General features: G+C 41.3%; 1 protein-coding gene across 1 annotated transcript in view; it reads right to left on the bottom strand.

Annotated features, from left to right (window-relative positions):
• TRPC7 (transient receptor potential cation channel subfamily C member 7) overlaps positions 1-20002 on the bottom strand; it is a 73339-nt gene that overhangs the window by 40122 nt on the left and 13215 nt on the right. Inside the window, 1 exon segment of the mRNA XM_054642833.2 lies at positions 5423-5605. Coding sequence (XP_054498808.2) covers positions 5423-5605 — 183 coding nt within the window.

Here is a 20002-nt window from a genome sequence, read left to right as displayed (position 1 = left end):
TCTCTGTCAAAACATCTGCAACATGCAATTAAAACTCTAAAAAGAAAAATTACATGGACAAGCTTTAGAGTCCAGAATGACCACAGTGCTTCCACTGATACTAAATTACATTTTACATTATTCACTGGCTCCCCCCTGACAGAAGCAAGAGATACTTTTCTTCCCACCACCTCTGTCCAGGCCATCAATGATTTCACAAGACCTCAGTCACATATTCTTGAAACTAAAAAGTGGGGAAAAAAATTAATGAGGGATTGCAGAAACAAAAATACAACTTTCTGAAAGCTCTTTTGATTGAGAAGTTCTTTCCTTGAGGCTTCTCATCAGATGGTAAACCATAACCCTGTCCTGTTCCAGGCCATATCTGTGTCACTGGGGCACTGAGAGGTCAATGTTTGTCCTGTGAGAAATTCCTAAACTGAAGCTGTGGATGTGAATCATTCATCTGGGTTACCCAAATGTAGTTTTTTCCCTGGGTGTTCAGGCAGGTGTGCAGGTGTGGCTGTGCCCAGAATCCTGCAGGGTAACTGCAGACTGAGGGCAGAGAGATCTCCCCCACCATGGCATGTGGCACAGAGCCACCCCTTGCTCTCCTACTGCCACAACTTCTGGTCACTTCTGGGTCTCTCCTGCCCTCTGTTCCCCACCTTATTTTCCCATAAATAAATTTCCCTTATTTTCCCATGTTTCCTGGGACGAACCCAAGCTGTCCCAGGTAACTTTGCTGAGGATGCTCCAGTGGAGCTTCTCTGGGGCAGTGTCTGTTACTGCACATCTGGGGGGCAAAGCCCTTCAGCACAGGCAGGGCTGGTTCTCCTGGCCTTCTCCAGCTCCCATCCAGGCTGTTGCAGCAGTTAATGAGAGCTGGGACTTCTCGTGCCCTCAAGTGTCTGAGTCATGTGACCAACACAGTGAAAAGTTATAATCTAATGCAGCCATGAGTATTCTGTGCAGAGCATCCTCCATATGTTAATTATTAATAATATAGTTATGAAAAAAGTTCCTGTTCCAGCTCTCTCTTAAATAGGATTTACACAGCCATCTGGTGTTCTGTTTAATTCTTATTTTTTTTTTCCCCAACCCAATTTGTGTGTCTTACTGTTAATTCAATTAAAACTCGTGAAAGAGGAAGGTGCTCTGGCTTTGTGGTGGTTATGGACAGAGCTGCTGAGGAGACAGAGGTGGGCACTCAACATGCACAATTAAAAGAATAGAGCAATGATAATTTTGCCACTGGGAAAGAAGGGAAATGAATGTCACCTCCTACAGAGGAGCAATAGCTGTACACCTACAGAGAAGCCACAGCTTTACACCTAAAGGTAAATGTGGACACGAGGCCCCTGCCAACATTAAAGAGAGACAAGAAAGGATCATATTGGTACAGACTAAAACGAGAACATTAAATATGTGCATCTGTGCAGCTGATATACAGCAGCAAAATGGTTTTATTGTAAGACATCAAAACTTTAATTTTCTCACCATTGGCTGTCCAAGGTTGGTTCCAGCCTCTGAACCTCTGCCTCTCAAAAGCAGGGATCATATTCTGGCTTAATTAGAAATGAGTTCACACAGAGAAAAAATGTGTGCTACCCTTACATTTCAAGTACCTGGGTGAAAACAAATTTGTTTGAATGTTTCAAGAAAAGGAAAAAAAAACATTACTATAAAATTTTCAATCAAGAGCACAGTAAGCTTTCAGATGTTGTAAACCTTCATGAGCAGCAGCTGAGGATACCTATGGCCACAGAGCTCATGGTGCTTGGGATCAGAACTTAGCAACTGAAGCGACTTTTGGTCATCATCCACCAACACCACCTGTCCCACCTTAATGCTGCCTTTTATTTTGCCACTTCTGTGAGCAGCTGCTGGACCCCCCCCCAGAGTTTGCTTTCACTGAGAGAGCTCCCAGCCCCTGCTCCAGGGTCCAGGTGAGCACCTGGGCTGCAGCAGCACCAGAGTCCTTGGCTGCTCCTCCTGCTCCCTGCCCTCCTCCTCCCCGTGCCCCTGACCCTGCAGAGCTGGAAGAGAAAGAAATCCCTTCTTGGCTGAAGTGAGCAGGTGCAAAGCATCACTAAATAAACCAGGGGAGACAATGGTGAATTTGCAACAATCCCCTAACGTGGGCGAAAAGTTCAGTTCTTGGAATCCAGGACTCAGTAAATGCTTAAGTGTTTGAAAATTGTTTGTTTTGCTCTTGACAAACCGTCTCCATTTTAATAATTTTCAAGGAATCATTAAGACAGCTGATCCAAACAGAAAAATGCCTCTGGAAAACTTGGTCAGAGGACATTTGAGTGATTTTTTTTCCAAAAATCCTGGAGTACAGAGTGATTATTCAGTTCTTTCAAAAACTGTGAAGAATAACAGCAATACACCATTTTTATAGAGACTTTATAAACTACTTTAATTTTGGGTTTCTCCTTGCTACAAAATATGTAAAAGCAGAGCTTCTTAATTCTTCAAATATCTTTTATAGGAAGTCCTTGAATTAGAGCCTTAAGCTTCTCACCATCTTCTCACATGTGTTAGTAGGATGCTTTGCAGAAGAAAAGAAAAGGAAAAAAGAGACCAACAAGTGAAGCCTGTAATTGTTGATGCTTTCTTGAATGACTTTACAGGTTCATCTCAAACTTTGTGAATTAGGAAAAAAGATAAGGATCAATAAAACCGTGTCCTTTCATTTGACCAGAGAATTGCTTTTTTGAAGTTGAAAATGAATGAGGTAACAGGGGACTTTGACTGGACAGAAGGAAAAATAGAGAGATATTTCCATTAATATGGAAAAAAACCTGCTGTAGGTACCAGCTGCAGGTTTACCGAGCAGAAGAGGTAAGAAGGCTTCAGCTCTGATGTGAACACAACATTTTCCTTAGACACCATAACTGCAGTAACTGCACTGTGTGAGGACAGTGAAGTAACAAAGGAATTTGGAAGAAATAGGAAGATTTTAAAAGATTTTGCAAAGGCCTGATGAAACTCTGCAGATGCAATTGCTCTTCTGTCTGAGGGTGGGAGTCCTTGACATCTTTCCCAGAGTCTAGGAATACAAATGTGATGAAATACAGACTGCATCAGCAGCTGTAAAAGTAAAATAATGGATATTAAATAATAATTTTCAATGTGTTTCATGGTTCTCTGCAATTTTTCATCAAAGAAAGCCTATTGTAGGCACTAAGTATTAATATGGAAATGGGAATTAAGAAGCTAATGGTAGAAATAGATTTTTTAAACATCAAATATTTCTTAAAATTTCCCATGCGAGTGCAAATATTTAGTCTGGATATGAACTTAATGAAAAAATAACTCATAACCACTAATCCCTCTTTCTTTTTTTTCTTTGTCAGACCATTCTGAAGTCCCTGAAGCTGTTTTGTATAAAACTCCTGCCCAAGCAGGGTCATCCCAGAGCACATGGCACAGGATTATGTTGGGACAGTTCTTGAATATCCCCAGTGAGGGAGACTCCACACTCTATGGTGATCTCTTCCAGTGCTTGGTCACATGAACACTGAAGAAATTCTTCCTCTTATCCAGGTGGAACTTCCTGGGCATCAGTTCCTGTCTGGTGTCTCTTGTCCTGTGAGCTGGAGCCCAGAGCAGAGCCTGGTGCATCCTCTGGGCTCTCCCTGCAGGCACTGACAGACAAGGGTGGGGAATCCTTTCAGGTGTGAGCAGGCACAGCTCCCTCAGCCTTTCCTTATTAGAAAGGTGCTCCAGTGCCTTAATTATCCTTGTTTTCTGCTGGACCCATTACAGGAGCTACACATCTCTCTTGTACTGAGGAGCCCAGAACTGGACAAGGTCTAGTCATGATGAGTCATTAGCTTTGGAAAAGTGACTGAAAATTTACACAATCTGTCCAAGAATCTGTTCGTTAAATATGCATAATACTTCATCCTCCCTCTGACCCCTCTCTATGATAAGATTTCCTTAAAATGGAAATGGATTTCAAAGCACAGGATTTGTATACATAAACCTAAATATCTCTCCACTGAATAACAAGCTTGCACCTGAAGTGCATTGCCTCTTAAGGAATTAATTACTGTGTAACCAACAACACAATGTCTTTGTTCAGCAAGTGTGACCATTTCCAGTCCATTATCACGTCACTGCCAAAGCCAAAGCCATTTATCTGAGTGTGTCTGTGTCTCCCACAGGCTGGACTGCCTTGTTTTGGAGTCAGCAGTTAAATACTCATCTTACACATAGACACACACCAGCTGCTGAAAGGAATGGGCTGAACAGTGCTGACCTGAGCCATCCTGAGAATCCTGCAATTAGATTAACTCTTGTTACCAGTGTGCAACAAGTTGCTGTGATCTACAAAGGATGCTCAGCTTTCCTGGGCTTAGGAAGATATTGATACATGAAAAGGTCCACTGTACATGACCCCTGCTGGTGCTTTAGGTCAATGTTCATGCACTGTGAAAAGCTGCACATACAGACAGGGTAAGAAATGGGGAATGTCCCTCTGGAACCGGGTAAGCCAGGATGGAAGCGCCCAGAGCAGCACAGCAGCTCCAGCTCGTGGCCTTGGTAGCAAAAGATGACACAAAGTTTTAGGAGGATAAGTGAGCAAAGCAGCACAAGAGAATTCACACACTGGAAAGGCTCAAGGTGCCTTGCAGCTCAGAATGTTCTGTGATTCTGTGACTGACGATTCTCAGGTCATGGATCACTGGGCATTGTTCCATGATGAGGTACAATCTGTGTCTTAGATTAGCTCATTTTCTGAAAGAGCACCAGAGCAAGTTTGGCCTCCTGTTACCAAAGCAACAATTTCAATAACTAAGCTTGACCCAGCTTGTTGAACATCTGACTGAGAGGGAACTGAGATGTTCAGCTTGGTCTTGGTGATGGAACAAAACAGAGACACAACATCCTAGGAGAGAACATTTGGCTCCATGCTACATGCTCCTGCATGAAAGCATTTAATTTCAAATATGTTTTAAGATTCTCTTTAATTAATGGCTTTCATAACAGGAAAAGACCTTCTCCAGCCAGCACAGTCAAGAGGCAAAATGGAGCAGGTGGTGGGTTTGGGAGGGGAATGAGAGAGCAGATGTTAGCTCAAAAATTTGGAATGCTCTTCGAGTCCCGCAGCAGGAGCCCAGTTTCCATCAAAGCATATTGTAGGAGCAATTAATTGGGACCACCCAGGCCTAGAATTTGGCAGAATAACATTTTCCATTCACAAAACACACTTCTGTGAGGCTGACTAGTTGTTTCAAATACTTTTTCACTTTGCAGATAATCTTCTCCATATTAAAGCACGTGAGAAAATACAAATCAAGCCACAAGCTGCTAAAATTCTGGGGACAGTCCTGGTCCCATTGAAGTGCATCTTTTGTTTATTTTTCAGGTGGCATCAAAGAAGCACAATTAAATGTGAAGGCACATGGGACCCAAGGGAAGAGCTTACCTTTTTGACCTCGTATTTAATAGCAAGTTTAATCCTGCTTAGACTCGGCCGGTGGTGCTCAGGGCACAAGTGGATGTTCACATCTCCATTCAGAATAGCCTCCACCTCTTCAGTGTCTCTGCACAGGTCCAGCACCCCCACAACAAAGTCCTTGCATTGCATAGATAACTTCCTATAGTCATTCTGAGGGAAAACAGAAAAAAAAAAGGTATTTAATTGTGTGCTGGAAAGCTGGGCTGCAAACAGCAAATGAAAAAAGGGAGAGAGAGCAATTGTGAGCAAGGTTACTTCTGCAAAACTGCTGCCTGGAAGAGTAAGAAAGCATTTGATTTACACAGCATGTTGATGGCTTTTCACAAAAGTACAGGAACTCCTCCAGACTTAATTAGCAATGTTTCTATCAGCAGCACAGTTTGCATGATAATAGAACGAGTTTTACAGAACAAGTAAATAATTTCTAGGGAAATTTGGATTTTCAGCAATCAGTCGATGTCTGCTCTCTGTGTGGCGTATCTCTAGGAATGTAAAAATATGGCCAAGAAAAAGGTCCTGCTAACTGGGTAAAATATACAGCAATTTTTTCAGTTTAGATTCTTTCCTAGTAATTCTTTCTTTCATAACTTTCAAGAAGTTTCAGACTGGTACAACAAGCTGGAGCATCACACAGAGATGTGTTCAAATGAATTATATAGTTGTAAAACCAACTTCAGCCTCAAACCTTAGAATTTAGTTAAACAGTCCTGAAAGAGCATCCAGATGAAAATTGTCACAACCCCTCTCCAAGAAATGGAACTTCAGAAACTCAACATGATTTCCTGTGAAATAATTTCACTTTGAAATTACACTTATGGGGGAGGAGATAACCTGTACCTGACTTGACAGAGGACTAGAAGAGCAATTTCCCTGCCCTAAATTAAACTGTGATTGATTTTCACATGCTGACACTTAAAAAATGAGGAGAGTGCCACCATCTGAGTAAATGTTGTAAATTAGAACACAATTAAGGCTACCATTCATATCATAACAAAATGGTGATATTAAAGGCTCCATGCAACAAATAGGAATAATAAGCATAAGACAAGCTCTAACTGATTTGAGAGGTCTTTTCAAATTAGGTTTGATGAGTTAATTAAATTCAGAACCTTATCTAATTAAGCCAGCAGCCAAAAGAAGAAGATAGTTAAACTTGTCTTTGATGAAGTGATAAGGGTAACCTGGCTTTGTGCTTCTGTGTTTTCTAAATTATCTATTTATCATTTACACATAGCAACATATTAGCCTTCCTTGTTACACAATGATCTCAAAGCACTGTGCAAACATTCATTAATTAGTTAGAACAGCGCTGTCTAAAACACTTAATTAGAGGTGGCTTAACTTCTTTGGTCAGTTTTTGCCCTTCAGAACTGAGATGCTAATGATTTTAAATCAGTTGGTTCAATGACTTTGTCATAGATTTGAGGTTACTTCTACCATGAATGTGTGTGCGTGTCCCAGCTTCACTTTTCATGCACGGGAAGAGCACAGAACAACTGAATAATCACAGAATAATAATCTCAGGGAACCAGAAAGCCCCTCAGGGCTGCGGTGGGGCATTCTCACAGGAAGGGGAAGAAGCCATTTCTGATCTGAGTTTAGGAGAAGGGGCTGAAGGCAGCTGGGGAATAGAAGGGATTTTACTGCTGACACTTTCTGCAAGGTGAAATTTGTATGTTTACATCCTCTTACATATCAAAAAACTTTAGATCTGAGTTCCTCTTTTTGTCCTTGAGTGCTGTAGTCAGACCAGGTGTTCTAATTGTGTTGTTAATGGAGGGGAGCAAGAACTTCAAATCTTCATTAAGAGGAGACATAAAGAGTACAACAAGCAGATCTTTATCTGGGTGAATGCCCCATTGCAGAAGCTGGGCCACCAAGACTTCCATAAATGTGCCAAACTAGAGCACTAAGATTTAAGATGTTCTTATGTCTCAGGCAAAAGCCAATGTTCCATTTACATCTAAATCTAGTACAAGAGCATTTTGTGGAGATAGAGAGGATTTGTGGAGTAAATGTTTTCAAATACAGGGAGAGGTAAAGTCTGAAATGTAAATGAAAGATAGATTTTACTTTATGGCTTCAAAGCACTCCTCTCACATCAATTCCATGCTTTAATCTTCCCCACACCAAGATGAATTTCAATAAATTGAAAGCTTACCTCTTCACTGAGAGTATAGATGGCCAAAGAAAAATATCAGCCTCTAAATAAATACAGAAATAGTGAAGGACAGCAAATATGGATAGATCTGAAAACATGTGTAGGGTGGGAATGAAATGCCTTGCTGCCACAGGTAATGGAGATACTTAATTAGCCCAGCAGCTTAAAAAAAACCCCAAGGGTGAGAACTCTGCTGGGCTTTAATAGCGTTCTCTATGTACTGTTTGCAAAGTTCACAAGCTTATCTCTTAACCTGCACATTTTAGGTAATTCTCATCACCACTTCCACATCATCTGAGCAACTAGTTTGTATTAGATTAGATTATTTCTCCCTCTTCTCCTTTCGTGTAAGAAAGATGTTTAGTAGCAACTAGGAAAGTGCTTCCAAAGCATCTGCAAATGGCAGGTTCCCAGCTGGCAAACTCTATCAAGACCCAACTTTATGCACATCTCCACCCTTAATGTTTTTACTGGTTCTGTACATTTGTAGAAACTATGGATGATTTCCTAATTCAAAGTTTTTTACTCCGATTTTTAAGTAGACACAAGCAGCCATACATCCTATCCAAGGTACAAACTGTAGAGAGAAAAATAAAATAAATAAAATAAAATAAAATAAAATAAAATAAAATAAAATAAAATAAAATAAAATAAAATAAAATAATAAACTGCCCTACAGCAATTCTGCAGCCAGGCAGGCAGGCAGATTACATCTCTCAGGAGACTGCTCATCTGTTAAAACAAGACTCAAAGATCACTGAACCTGCTGTGTCTTCTGATGATCCCTTTTACAAAATCATTTGTCATCTTTGTTCTGGCCTCCTTAATGCTCACAGTCATCATAGAAAAGCCTGATCACCCTGATGGCAAGAACACACTCAATGACTCTCCTCATGTCAAGGTATTTCTCTCAAGCACACATTATTCTTTACTTAAAAACTGAGATTAACAGAGGTCTGACAGCCAAGCCTCTCCTGATCCTGGCTTGCAAAGCACAGCTCTGGTGATGCAAGCAGAAATTCTGTACCTGCACCCAAAATCCTGAATTGTGAGTTCTGACGCACGGGAAAAATCCCAAGAAAGCCAAGAAGATTTATTTACAGGCAGCATCCAAGCTCTATTGGTGTTCATGCCAGCACTGTTTATTTCACACATTTGCCTGTATTTCATACATTTGGAAGCATCCAAGATGCTGCTTTCCCTGCAGGAAGGAAAGCTGGGACAGTGGATGGGAGGCTGCAGCCCAGGGCAGAGATTAGCCAGGGGTGGGAGGAGGTGAAGAAAAACAAGGATGCATTTCCAGATGCTTCCAGAAATTGGTGAGCAATTACAGAACTTGGGGAAATGGCCTGAAGCTGTGTCAGGAGAGGTTTAGGTTGTATATTAGAAAAATATTCCTCACCCAGAGGGTGTCTGGGCACTGGAAAAAGCTCCCCAGGGCATTGGTCACAGCACCAAACCTGACAGAGCTCAGGGAGCTCAACAGTCTCTGGAACATGATGGGATTCTTGGGGCTGCTCTGTGCAGGGCCAGGAGCTGTGTGGGTCCCTTCAAACTCAGAGCATTCTGTGATTCTCTGTGGTTCTTGTTACAGCAAGGCTTTTGAAGATCACAGCCCTGAGGACTCCCATGACTCTGCCCGAGCACAGAGGGGCAGATTGGCCACTGTGCCTCGGGGTGCAAAGGGACAGTCCCCACTTCACCCTGCCCTGCCAGCCAGCTCCAACCCCTAAACCAGGCACCTCATGGCCCTGCTGTCCAAATGTGTGTTGTGGAGAACCATCCTGGCTGCAAGCCTGGCCAGGCAGTGGGGTCAGACTTGTGCCACAACAGGAAACTCAGGGCTGGGGACACAAACCCCAGCTCAGTTCTCCTGGCAGGGCAGCAGAAGCACACACAGGTAATGACAGTAACCCAAACTTTCCCAGGCTCCCCAGTTAGGTGCCATATTATGGAAGTCTCAGGATTTAGAGGCTCATAAAGCAGATGGATTTTTACACTAATGAAAAATTGCAGGTCACACATGAGAGATGCTGGGGCCTCATCCTGACAGGCTGAGTGCTGTCAAGCCTCAGGGAGGAAGATGAGGGATACAACCCAGGAGGCAAGAGAGCCAGTCTGTTTCAAATAACACATGGAAGAGACTTTTATTTCCAATAGAGGTAGTGAGCAGAGCAGGATCAGGATAATGCCTGAGAATGTTACAATATCATTTTTTAAAAACTAGAATGTAATAAAAGGATTCCAAATTAGTAATTTCCTGCTTCTTCTAACACTGTTGTGCATGTGGAGTTAAAAATGTCTAATTTTGCTGTTTTGAAAAGGCTGATGGTACTTGTCATTCACTGCAATTTCTCCAAGTACCCTATTATTATCTGTTGATTATGTTCTAAATGAACTCTGTCATGTCTCCACATCTGTTCAAAACCAACCAGATATTTTCAGAAAAGAGCTGTTTCAGGTCAGAGGGATGGAGTTTGAGTAAAAAAGTTAAGTGAAATGAGAAAAACTAAGACCAGGAACCTATCTGGCTTTTCTGGGTAGCATTAAATTTGCTGTGCAAATGAAAGCTGCAGGCGCATTGCACAGAGTCTCTTTTTATGTTTCTTTGAGCTCTTGGCTCTTTGTATTTATTCTACATCACACATACACATATATCAAGGAGAGAAATACTGCATTGCTTAGATTAGCATTTTCAGAAGAGACAGCAGGAAAAAAATGGAGAGACAATTCTGTAAATATTAACAGAAAACTCCCCCAAGTAAAAATTATTCTAGAAAGAAAATAAAGCTGAGAGAAAGGAGGGGGACAAAATGCTGAAATATTTCATGCAAGATTTGAAATGAAATTGTTAAATAAACCATCATGTCAAATATTCAAAATGCTTATAAATATTTGCCAATTAGACACCACATGAAATATGCACAAGCCTGCACTGAAAAGCTGTGGGGCAGATTTCCTTGTGGGTACTTACAGTGTCTTTGGCTGGCCACATGTTTGGGAGTGAAGAGAAGCACACGGCCTGTGGCAGGAAAGGTGATGAGAGAAGATGCTGAGGAAGGGCCCTGCCCTGGTCCTGGCCTTGTAACTTTGCTTTGCTCTGAAATGCACTGAGCACCCTCCCAGAGAGCTTTGCCAGCTGCTGACACTTTTGAATACAGTTGAGTGCATTCTTATTGTTTCCAGACTAAATGCCCACATGCACAGTCTATGCCAAGGCTGTACAGTTAATTCTCCAGAAAGCACATAAACATTGGTTTATGTTCTCTTGCTCCTTAAGTGGCAGCACATCAGAGAATTATTGGAGCTCTGGGTACATTGTGCCATAGCCGTGGGCATGTCTCTGAATTTAGAGCCCAGTGCTGGTTTAAAACCTTTCCCCACTCAGGTGCAGGTTGCTAAATGTTTCTAGAGGTAGGAACAGATGCCTCAGTTCATTTTCAAAATGATCCAGACCTTGACTTCTTAATCTCCAGCCTGCATAATATAATAAGCAATCTGTTCATATACAAGAGTTTGACATTTCACAAGTGTGACTCTGTTGCTTTCCCAGCAATTTGGACCCTTCTAAATGGAGCCAAGACAAACATGGCCATGGTTTGTCCTCTGAGCAGTGCCAGGTTGCAGCATGGCAGAGCAGAGGGGTCTCCAGGTAAAGGGGGATTTTAGACTCTGTCAGGACACACCAAGAGATGTGGCCAATATAGGAGCCCAAGGACAAACCAGTGTGTGTCTGTGTTGACATTATTCCTCTCCAAAGAAGCCCAGAAAACAACAGGATCATTTGACTGAGGACCAAAAATTTTCTGACTTCCAACAAGCCAAGGAAATAACAACCCTTGCATCATTGCAAGGATTTCAATGGCAGTTGCTCTGACTGATTTACAAAGAGAATATTTTTTTTTTTTGATGTCTCTTTATTCTTCTCAGCTTTCTAGCTGCAATTCATCTCTTCCTATGCACTGCAGAAACTCATGTCTGAGACAGCATATCCCTCCACCAAGGGGATAGAGCATTCAGGAATCCATCAAACCACTGACTTTGGATTTCATCTTGTACCTATTGACTGGTAGATACATTAAATACTTCAAGAAGCTCGACAAGAGGGTGGTAGTAATTCTAGCTGTGGGGTTGAAAATCCTTTAGAATTGTTACCGTGTTTTGCAGCATCATTTGCAGGTACAGGTATATTTAATCTTCAGCAATAACATTCCAAGAACTTTGAAGTGTGAACTGTCAAAAGCAGCAGAAAGGACAGGTTTGCACCTCCCTGTTTCCTTTCTACTCTTTTGTACTTTAGCTCTTTTCTGCTCTAGCAAATCTAGAAACGTACAAGCTCTTACAGATCTACAAACTCTACCAATAATACCTTCTGGGAAATTATTAATATTTTTGATAAATGTAGCTTCAGTGGGACCAAAACTAATGAATAAATTTTGGAAGCTGTTTTTCCATCAATAAAAACATTAGAAAAGGAAAAATACTTTACTTTGACTTCCCCTTGGAACAATTCCTTTAAAAGGTGTCTGGATGGTTTTTAAAATCTAAAATTAATGGATGTATTATTTGGGGAAGCAAACACAGGAATCAAAGACAATCCTTAAAAAAGTTAAGGACTGTGACTGAGCACAATTCCTTACTCTTCAAAGTTTTAGATTCCCTAGCATAAGAAATTTCAGAATCCACTCTCAGCCTTTTTTATTACTTCTATTGATTTTCTTTACTATCTGAAACTTGAAATAAGTTTCCTGTACATGCAAACTCCCTCTACACTGAAATTAATGGACGATTTGACTTATCCAAAGTTCTCACCCTGAACAGAATACAGTCTTGCTTTTCATACCTAATGAGTTGCCAGAAAAACACCTCCATGTCCTCTCCTGCTTTCCCCCAAAGTCACCTTCAGCCTGACATTACTGAGCATCCCTGTGCAGGAACAGCAGTGCTATTCAGCAGAGAGCTGCAACCCCATTCCAAGTCTCTGAAAATAATTGTTTAACCTAGAACAGAAATTATATTGGTCTAAAATTTTTTTAATAAATAATATTTAAAGTCTTAAGGTTAGCATAGCAGCTTTTCAACATAAGATGGCATTTGATGCTTGAGGTGCTTCTCTTTCCTATCACCTCAGCTTGTTTTCAAACACACATCACAAATAAGCCACAGCTTTTGATTCCTCAACTGAGTGAAAGGTGTTTCTTTCCTCCAGATTTTCCCTAGTTCATTTGAATGTTTATGCTGAAACACCTGTTTTCAGAAGATAAACTGTCAAGTCCCTGGATGTCTCATAAACAGGACAGAGGTATTAGTGAAATGTGCATGCTAAATGTGGGGAATACACAAATGTGGTCAAGGAGAGGGCCTGTCTCCAGTGTCCTGTCAACAGCTTCCCTTTAAATGCAAACTATGCATTTCAAAATAACACTCTGATGGTTTTGTGGTTGAAGAAGAGTTTAGGATCTGCTCATGTCAGCAGTAAAATCAAGCTCATGATGATGCAGTGCATTGCTCCAAATCCCTCTTCATGACATTCAAACATCTGTTCTCTCCTTGTGTGGGGGTATGACACTGAGAATCACCTGGGAGAAAAGGCCATCCCCCCACCTCATCACAACCTCCTTTCAGGTCATTCTGCAGCTCTGATGTCAGAAATTTTTCAAAGCACAAAGTTACCTCTGGGCCAAGCTTCTCATTTCTCATGCCATCCATACTTTTTCTCTCTGACATTTTCCCATGTATATTACATTTCTGATCTCTTTGTTGCAAGCTTTTCTGGGGAAGATTTCTATTTCCTGTACAATTTGAGATGAAATAACTTCATTTCACTAAAAGAATTAGCTGCTCTTCCTCAATTGTATGGCTCTTTTCAGCTCAGCTGCTTGAAACCTCTGTGTTTCCTGAAAATCAGATGGCAAACAACCAGGAGAAAATAATGTATTTAAATTCACAGTAATTGTTTGCTCATGACAGCTTCGTTTATCCCTTAGGCTGAGGTAAATTTGGTACCTTCAACTTGCTTAAAAAACACATTTGTATGTTCAAAAGTGCTATGAGTCCCTTCTCTCACAGGAATTTTGGCTACAAGCAGCACATGCATATCAGGAAAAAGACTCCTCCTAAATCCATCCTGCAAATGAATGTTGACCTAATTGCAAGCCGCTGCAAATGATATTAATAATTAAAATAACCTTATGTTTTCCAGGTCTCAAACAGCCAACTACCACAGTTCTCAATGCTCAGCAAGGAGAGCTTCTAATAAAACTGGTCACAAGCATCAAAGTGGGTGAAATTGTGGTTCCCACAGCACATCAGCAGCAACCAAGCACTTCAGAAAAACGTGATTCCAGCTGCTGAGTCCTGGCATAGGGCACTCTTGACTTTATGGAAATTCTCCTCTCTCTGAGAAGAGCAGACCTAGAAGTCGTGCTGCAGAACCTTCTTGAGCAGAAATATGAATATAAAATCTCATAATTATATCTCTTTGTTCTGAAATGAGTTCAGATCCTGGAGTTTGGACAGTGAGAATGAAATGACACCCAGTGGGTAATGAGCTGCTTCCATGTTGCACTGGTGACAATTTCCCTGCAACGAATTAAATTCCAGAAAATTGCCATTTTTGATCATGTGAATGCTACAAAACCATAGATACTACAGTACTTAGCACCATTTTAAAGCAATATGAAATTGTTTGTACACCATTACTGTTTATCCACAATTCTCTGAATTGTCTGCCTGGACTCAGTGAGGATAAGTTCATCACAATTATCTCCAATAACAACAATTAACAACATAATGAGGGATAAACTAAATCACTTCCCATCTGCATCCTATTTGATGTCAGACTTGAGATCCCCAGAATGTGTTACTTTGTTTGCATCCATTAATATGATATTGATTCCCTACAGTGCCTTGGATAAATGTACCTGACTCCATTCTCCCATCTGCTGATCTAACACCATTATTCTGTTCTGAGCACTCATCCTCATGATGCACATTTGCAGTTCCAGTAGATATCCCTTCCCAACGTGAATAATGAGCAGCACTCTTTGGAAAGCCATCATCTTGCTCATCACAAACCTCCCAGCTCCTAACTATTCCCAAACCCCAGTGCTGGTACCAGCTGGTTGGTTGGCCATTTGGTGGCACTAATTAAATGCAAAGCTTACCAATGTTGGATTGGAATGATATCACAGTAGTGATCACAGCCTTTTCTGCCTGTTTTCCTCAATAAGAATAGGATTTTGGCTTTCTGAAAGTATCTTCATCTTTGGTGCTCTAAGGTTGACCACTCTTGGTACCACTCATTGATGAGGGGAGGAAGAAGGGGGATTGTGTTGCTGTGCCATTTTATATCAGTTAGTAAAACAGCAGGGCCACCCCGACGAAGGGAGAAATGATGAGGATGACTCCATTGATATACAAAGGCTAATTAATTACTTTATTATACTATATTACACTAAATCTAAACTGAACCTGCACAAGCACTCAACTCTACTGAACAGAATCTTGTGACTCTGCTGACCAACAGTCTGCACATACACTTGGCCCTGACAGGCCAAGGAAAAAAAACACCATCACTTGGGGTAAACAATCTCCATCTTGCATTCCACTTTTGCACAAACACAGGTGCAGCAAATGAGATAAGAATTGTTTCTTCTTTCTCTGAGGTTCCTCGCTGTGATTCCCAGAATATATCCTTGGGAAGTTGTGCCTTGCTTTTCTCTGTGAAGAGAAATGCGGCCGCAAGTAAGTGTGCTGAGAAAATTCTCTTTGATGAGTGAGTGTGTAAGGGCAAGCTCAAAGTCAGAGGAGCTCTGAGCTCCCTGCAGAGGACCCAGTGACTGGGATGGAAAGGCCCAATGAGTCTTTCCTTTCAACAGCAGCTCAGGGCAGCAGGAACCCTCTCACTGCACTGCCATCAACAGCATGCACCACTTTGAGCACCAGGACTCATTTTGTCTTCCACGCTCAGTGGGCAAGAAAGGAAAACACTCTGTCACTGTTAACTAAACACAGGCAAGTGGCCAAATCACTGTCCCTGCTCTCAGAGCTCCTGAGCAGCTGGCAGCAGGGCTGGCAGGGAATTTGGGATGCTCTGCAAGGGCTCCAGCCCAGCCACGGCACAGGGACAGGGCAGGCAGGGAACAGCAGGAGGTGGCACAGAGGGCTTTGTCTCACCTTTACTGCTTAGAGACTGGAGAGACAAAGGTTCATCCTGTGGGAGAATCCAGATCTTTGGGAGATTGTGCTAGGGATCAATCCCACCTAGTGATACACAGCCCACCACGCCTTGCTGTGATGGATCCGAAATGTGAGATGTTACTCCTCATTTGTATAAAGAGAGGAATCCATGAGCAGGGGTCAGCCTTGGATCAGACCTGCTGTCACCCCACTGCTTCAGTGCATGGCATTCTTTCAAAGGGTGAGGAAGAAATCATGGCTTCTACAAATCTGAAGACAATGGTCAATGGGTTTTGCCAGCTACTGAGATTTTCTCTCATGTTAAAGCTGTTATAAAGATCAAAATGGGAGAATAATAAGATTGTGGTAAGCTGAACTTTTTACATTTAAATTTTGAAAGTATTTCTAAACTATTTTTATAGGGATTTTCCAGCTCCTCAGAAATGGGCTCTTGTTAGAGGATGGGCTGCTTATTTTTAAGGAAACACTGAAATCCCAGAGGAAAAATTACCTTAAAGCAATTTCAACTGGTTCCAGATTTTACACTTAATTCTCTACCTGCTAAAGCATCACAGTGATTGGTTTAAAAGCTTTATATGCAAAAATGCTTCTGAATTGCTTGGCAGTGGTGAGGCAACTGCCGTGCTACTTCCTTATGTGACACTTTTCTATTGCTCTCTGCTTCCCAGATGTTTTCTCCCATTAATGATTATAAAAGGATTCCATGTGATTTTATATTTTTATGATCATGTCTGTTGCTCACCTAAACTAAAATCCTGCTCCAGGGACGTGTTCAATCAAGCTGGAAGCAGTAAGATGTGAGTGCTGCAGTTGCAATGTTGCTCATCCTTAACTGAGTAGGACTAAAAACGACTTCCCAGGGAGCTGTAAAGGGTAATAAACATTGCACTGATGGTGTGCACACTGGCATTGCCAAAAAGCTCACTTGCAGGAGCATCACAGGAAACAAAAGTGTCCCAGCTACACTGTCTGGGAGAGTCAGATATTTCCAGGGTTGCATCTATCTTGCCATCCTCAAATGTTGAAAGTTTCCTTCAAGTTTTTGAGATTTTTTAGGGGAGGCTTAATTCAACTTGAGGCAATTGAAGCATTAATTCAAATGTTCCATTTTCTTACACTGGTGCATTGTCTATGCTTTGATGTGGAGAAGGAAGAACCTTTTTTCCCTTTTCAGTCTTTCAAAAGGGAGAATGGGCTGGTTCCCCAGGAAAGTAAAGAAAAGTTTTTCCTGCATATAAAGCATTTTGATAACTTTAAAGAGGTTTTCTTTTTAGCTGGGAGATTTTAACAACAATGTCACTCCTAAGGTAGGTGAAATAACCTTGTGGGCAGTGGACATTATCCAATTTTATGTGACTGCTCAGTGGCTTGTGCTGCCAACAGAGTTACAACTTCCATGAAAAATGTTCTTCATTTTCCCAGGTACAGGTGTGGGTTGTAGATGACTGAGTTAAACCCTTCCCTGTGAATCACAGCACCTACTTCTCTGCTTGACTGTGATGCTAACACACCTTCACACACAGAGGTACAAATCTGCATTTCTCAAGGCAGCTCCAGACATCCCAGCTTTGGCAATGGCTCTGCACCCCTCTGAAAAGCTTTGAAGATTTTCTTCTCATGCAACATTTTAAAACCATTTTTCTTGGGCAATATGCCAGGCAGAAAATTATTTAATCACAGAGCCTAAAAAGAGCACTTACCAAAACAACTCTCAAAATATAAAGGATATTTCTTAGTTTATAAATACGTAGAGAGCAACATAAGAGTCACAGATTTGGTGGGGTTTAAGGGCAGAAAGACTATATATATCCTTTTTCCACAGTTTTTGCTACGTATCCTTAGAAAAATGTAACCACAATGAATTAATTTAGCTATCAAGACAAAGCTGGTGTAGCAGCTATTAATAGTGAATTTGTCTCTGAAAAAGAACAGCATAGAGAATGAGTTCCTTCTGCACAGAGTGAGTCCCACTCAGTGAGCCAAGCACTGATTTCACTAGAAGGCTTAAATCTATTCTCCTTCTCCCAGGCTATTTCCATTATCACTTTTAATTTCCTCTCTTATTTTAATACCTAATTTGTTCCAACAAGAAGTTAAACTTGTAACAATAGGAAATTTGTTTCCCTGCTTTACTGGGACTTGATTCTTTCCTGTACTATGAGTTGGGTAATTATTGGTTGTACCTGTTTATGCATTTGCTTTGCACAAGTGAAAATTAAAATAAAAAAATCATAGGTTCTAAATGTTCATGCTTTCATGGCAGTGGGGAAAATTGGTTTATAGGTGAGAGGGGGAAAAAAGGATCAGTCCTTTTTAAAAGTTAAAAACCACCAAATCACATTCCTGACTCCGTTCCTAAGAAAAAAAAAATATTCTCACTGAAGATTGACCTGGAAAAATTAATATTAAAAAAAAAAATCATTTGGGAGTAGTGATGTTCCTATACTCATTTGTACTGAGATGCTTAATTTTCAAAACAGGCAGTAGGTAAGACTAAGAGCTGTGCAAGAGAAATAAAAACAGTAATAAAAGGCAATGAGTACATTCTGCCTACCAGACCAAATTTCTGAGGTTCCCTGCTGGCTTCTCTTCTTAAAGCCCAGCAAAGTGAAACATGAGGAAAAAAAAAAGAAAGCTGCTTAAGTAAAAAATCCATCTCTTTAAAATATGCAACTCCTGTCTGGAAGAAAAATAAAGGAACAGAATGTCTGAAAAATTAAATGAAAACTTAAACAAATGCCATATAAACACACTAAAGCCTTTAAGAGCAACTTGCTGAAATAATAAATATGAGTCATAAAAAGTAATCCCAAACATAACAGAAGCAAGATGTCTGCCAGAGAATATGCTGAGGGCAGAGATTAAGAAAAGCTGAAAAGATCACTGAAGGAAGAATGGGTCAGAGCGGAGATATAAAGTGATGGACTTACAGGAATGTTCATGAGGATAATTACAGAGGTTCCCACGCCAGTTTCTGCTTTCAGTGGGAGAGGAGTTGCAGGCACCAGCTCCCATCAGTCAGCCCTGAGAGCAAACAAACCCCAGAGTCTGCCCAGCCTGGGTAGGAAGCAGAGTTTATAAGTACAGCCCTGCTGGTTTACAGTCTGAGGGTTTTCAAGTATTTTTCTCTTTCCAAGTTCACTGCCATCCTCCATTCTCTCAAAGGATGGAGGATACTATTTCACTCTTCAATGTTTTATGCCATTTTCCATCTTTTTGTCACTCATTTCAAAATAGTCTAATAATAGACATTTTTTTAACTCCCTGCAGCATGGAGCCAGAAATACCAAGAAAATGGACCAAGAAATTTCTCTTTAAAAGTTTAAGTTAAGCATATCCTGTGCAGTTAACAATTTATAGTTAGGCAGAATGAAAGCTGGAGCTGACTTACTGAGGCAGGAGGAGAGCCAGATCATCCTAGCAAATCATAGAGTCTCAAGGGCTGTTTTGTTACCCTTCCAGCATCATGGGAACAGAGGGGTTTGAGGCTCAGCTGCTCTCCATCACTGCAGCCCCAGTGGAAGCAGAGGCAGCTCAGGCTCATCCCTGCAGTATCCACACACTGGACTTGCCCCACCAGCCTCCCATCCCACAGCCTCTCCCAGCTCCTGAGCCTGCACCTGATGCTCACCTGCACATGAGAGCAGGCTCACTGCCAGGACCTGCCTTTGGATCCCAAAAGCTTGTAGAGAAAGTGTTTTAGAGGGAAAAGAGACAGGAAGAAACACATAAGTGAGAAACAAAACACGTTTTGCTGTAGTAATTGCACTGACAATGTTGGTGGGAGCAGTAAACAAAGACCACACACCATATGTCTTCCAGGTGGTGATTTTGATCTTGCTTTTAGTAACATTTTAGTCAAGAGGAGCTGAGCTCTGATTTACTGCTTATGGTTGGTGAAATTTTTTCTAAGCCTCCTTTGCGAGTCTCTAATTTGATTTGTCTGGATTGCTAAATGGAATGATTTGCCTGATTTACTTCATCACAAGGATGCTTCCTGACACACACAAGCATGTGGTCTAATTTGAGAGCATGCAAGGCTGTAAAACAGTCCTGGCTGTGGAGTGGGATCTCACCAGAAAAAGGAGCCCACAGTCACTGCTTTAGGAAAAGTTAACAGAGCTCTTGTTCTGGGTTTCACTCTGTTTCCACATTGTGGACAGTAGTATTGAGCTGATGCTGCT

This window comes from Agelaius phoeniceus, chromosome 15 (assembly GCF_051311805.1).
Source record: "Agelaius phoeniceus isolate bAgePho1 chromosome 15, bAgePho1.hap1, whole genome shotgun sequence".
NCBI lineage: Eukaryota > Metazoa > Chordata > Aves > Passeriformes > Icteridae > Agelaius > Agelaius phoeniceus.
The sequence above is the reverse complement of the archived record's forward strand: the minus strand, read 5'-3'. Positions and strand labels throughout refer to the sequence as shown.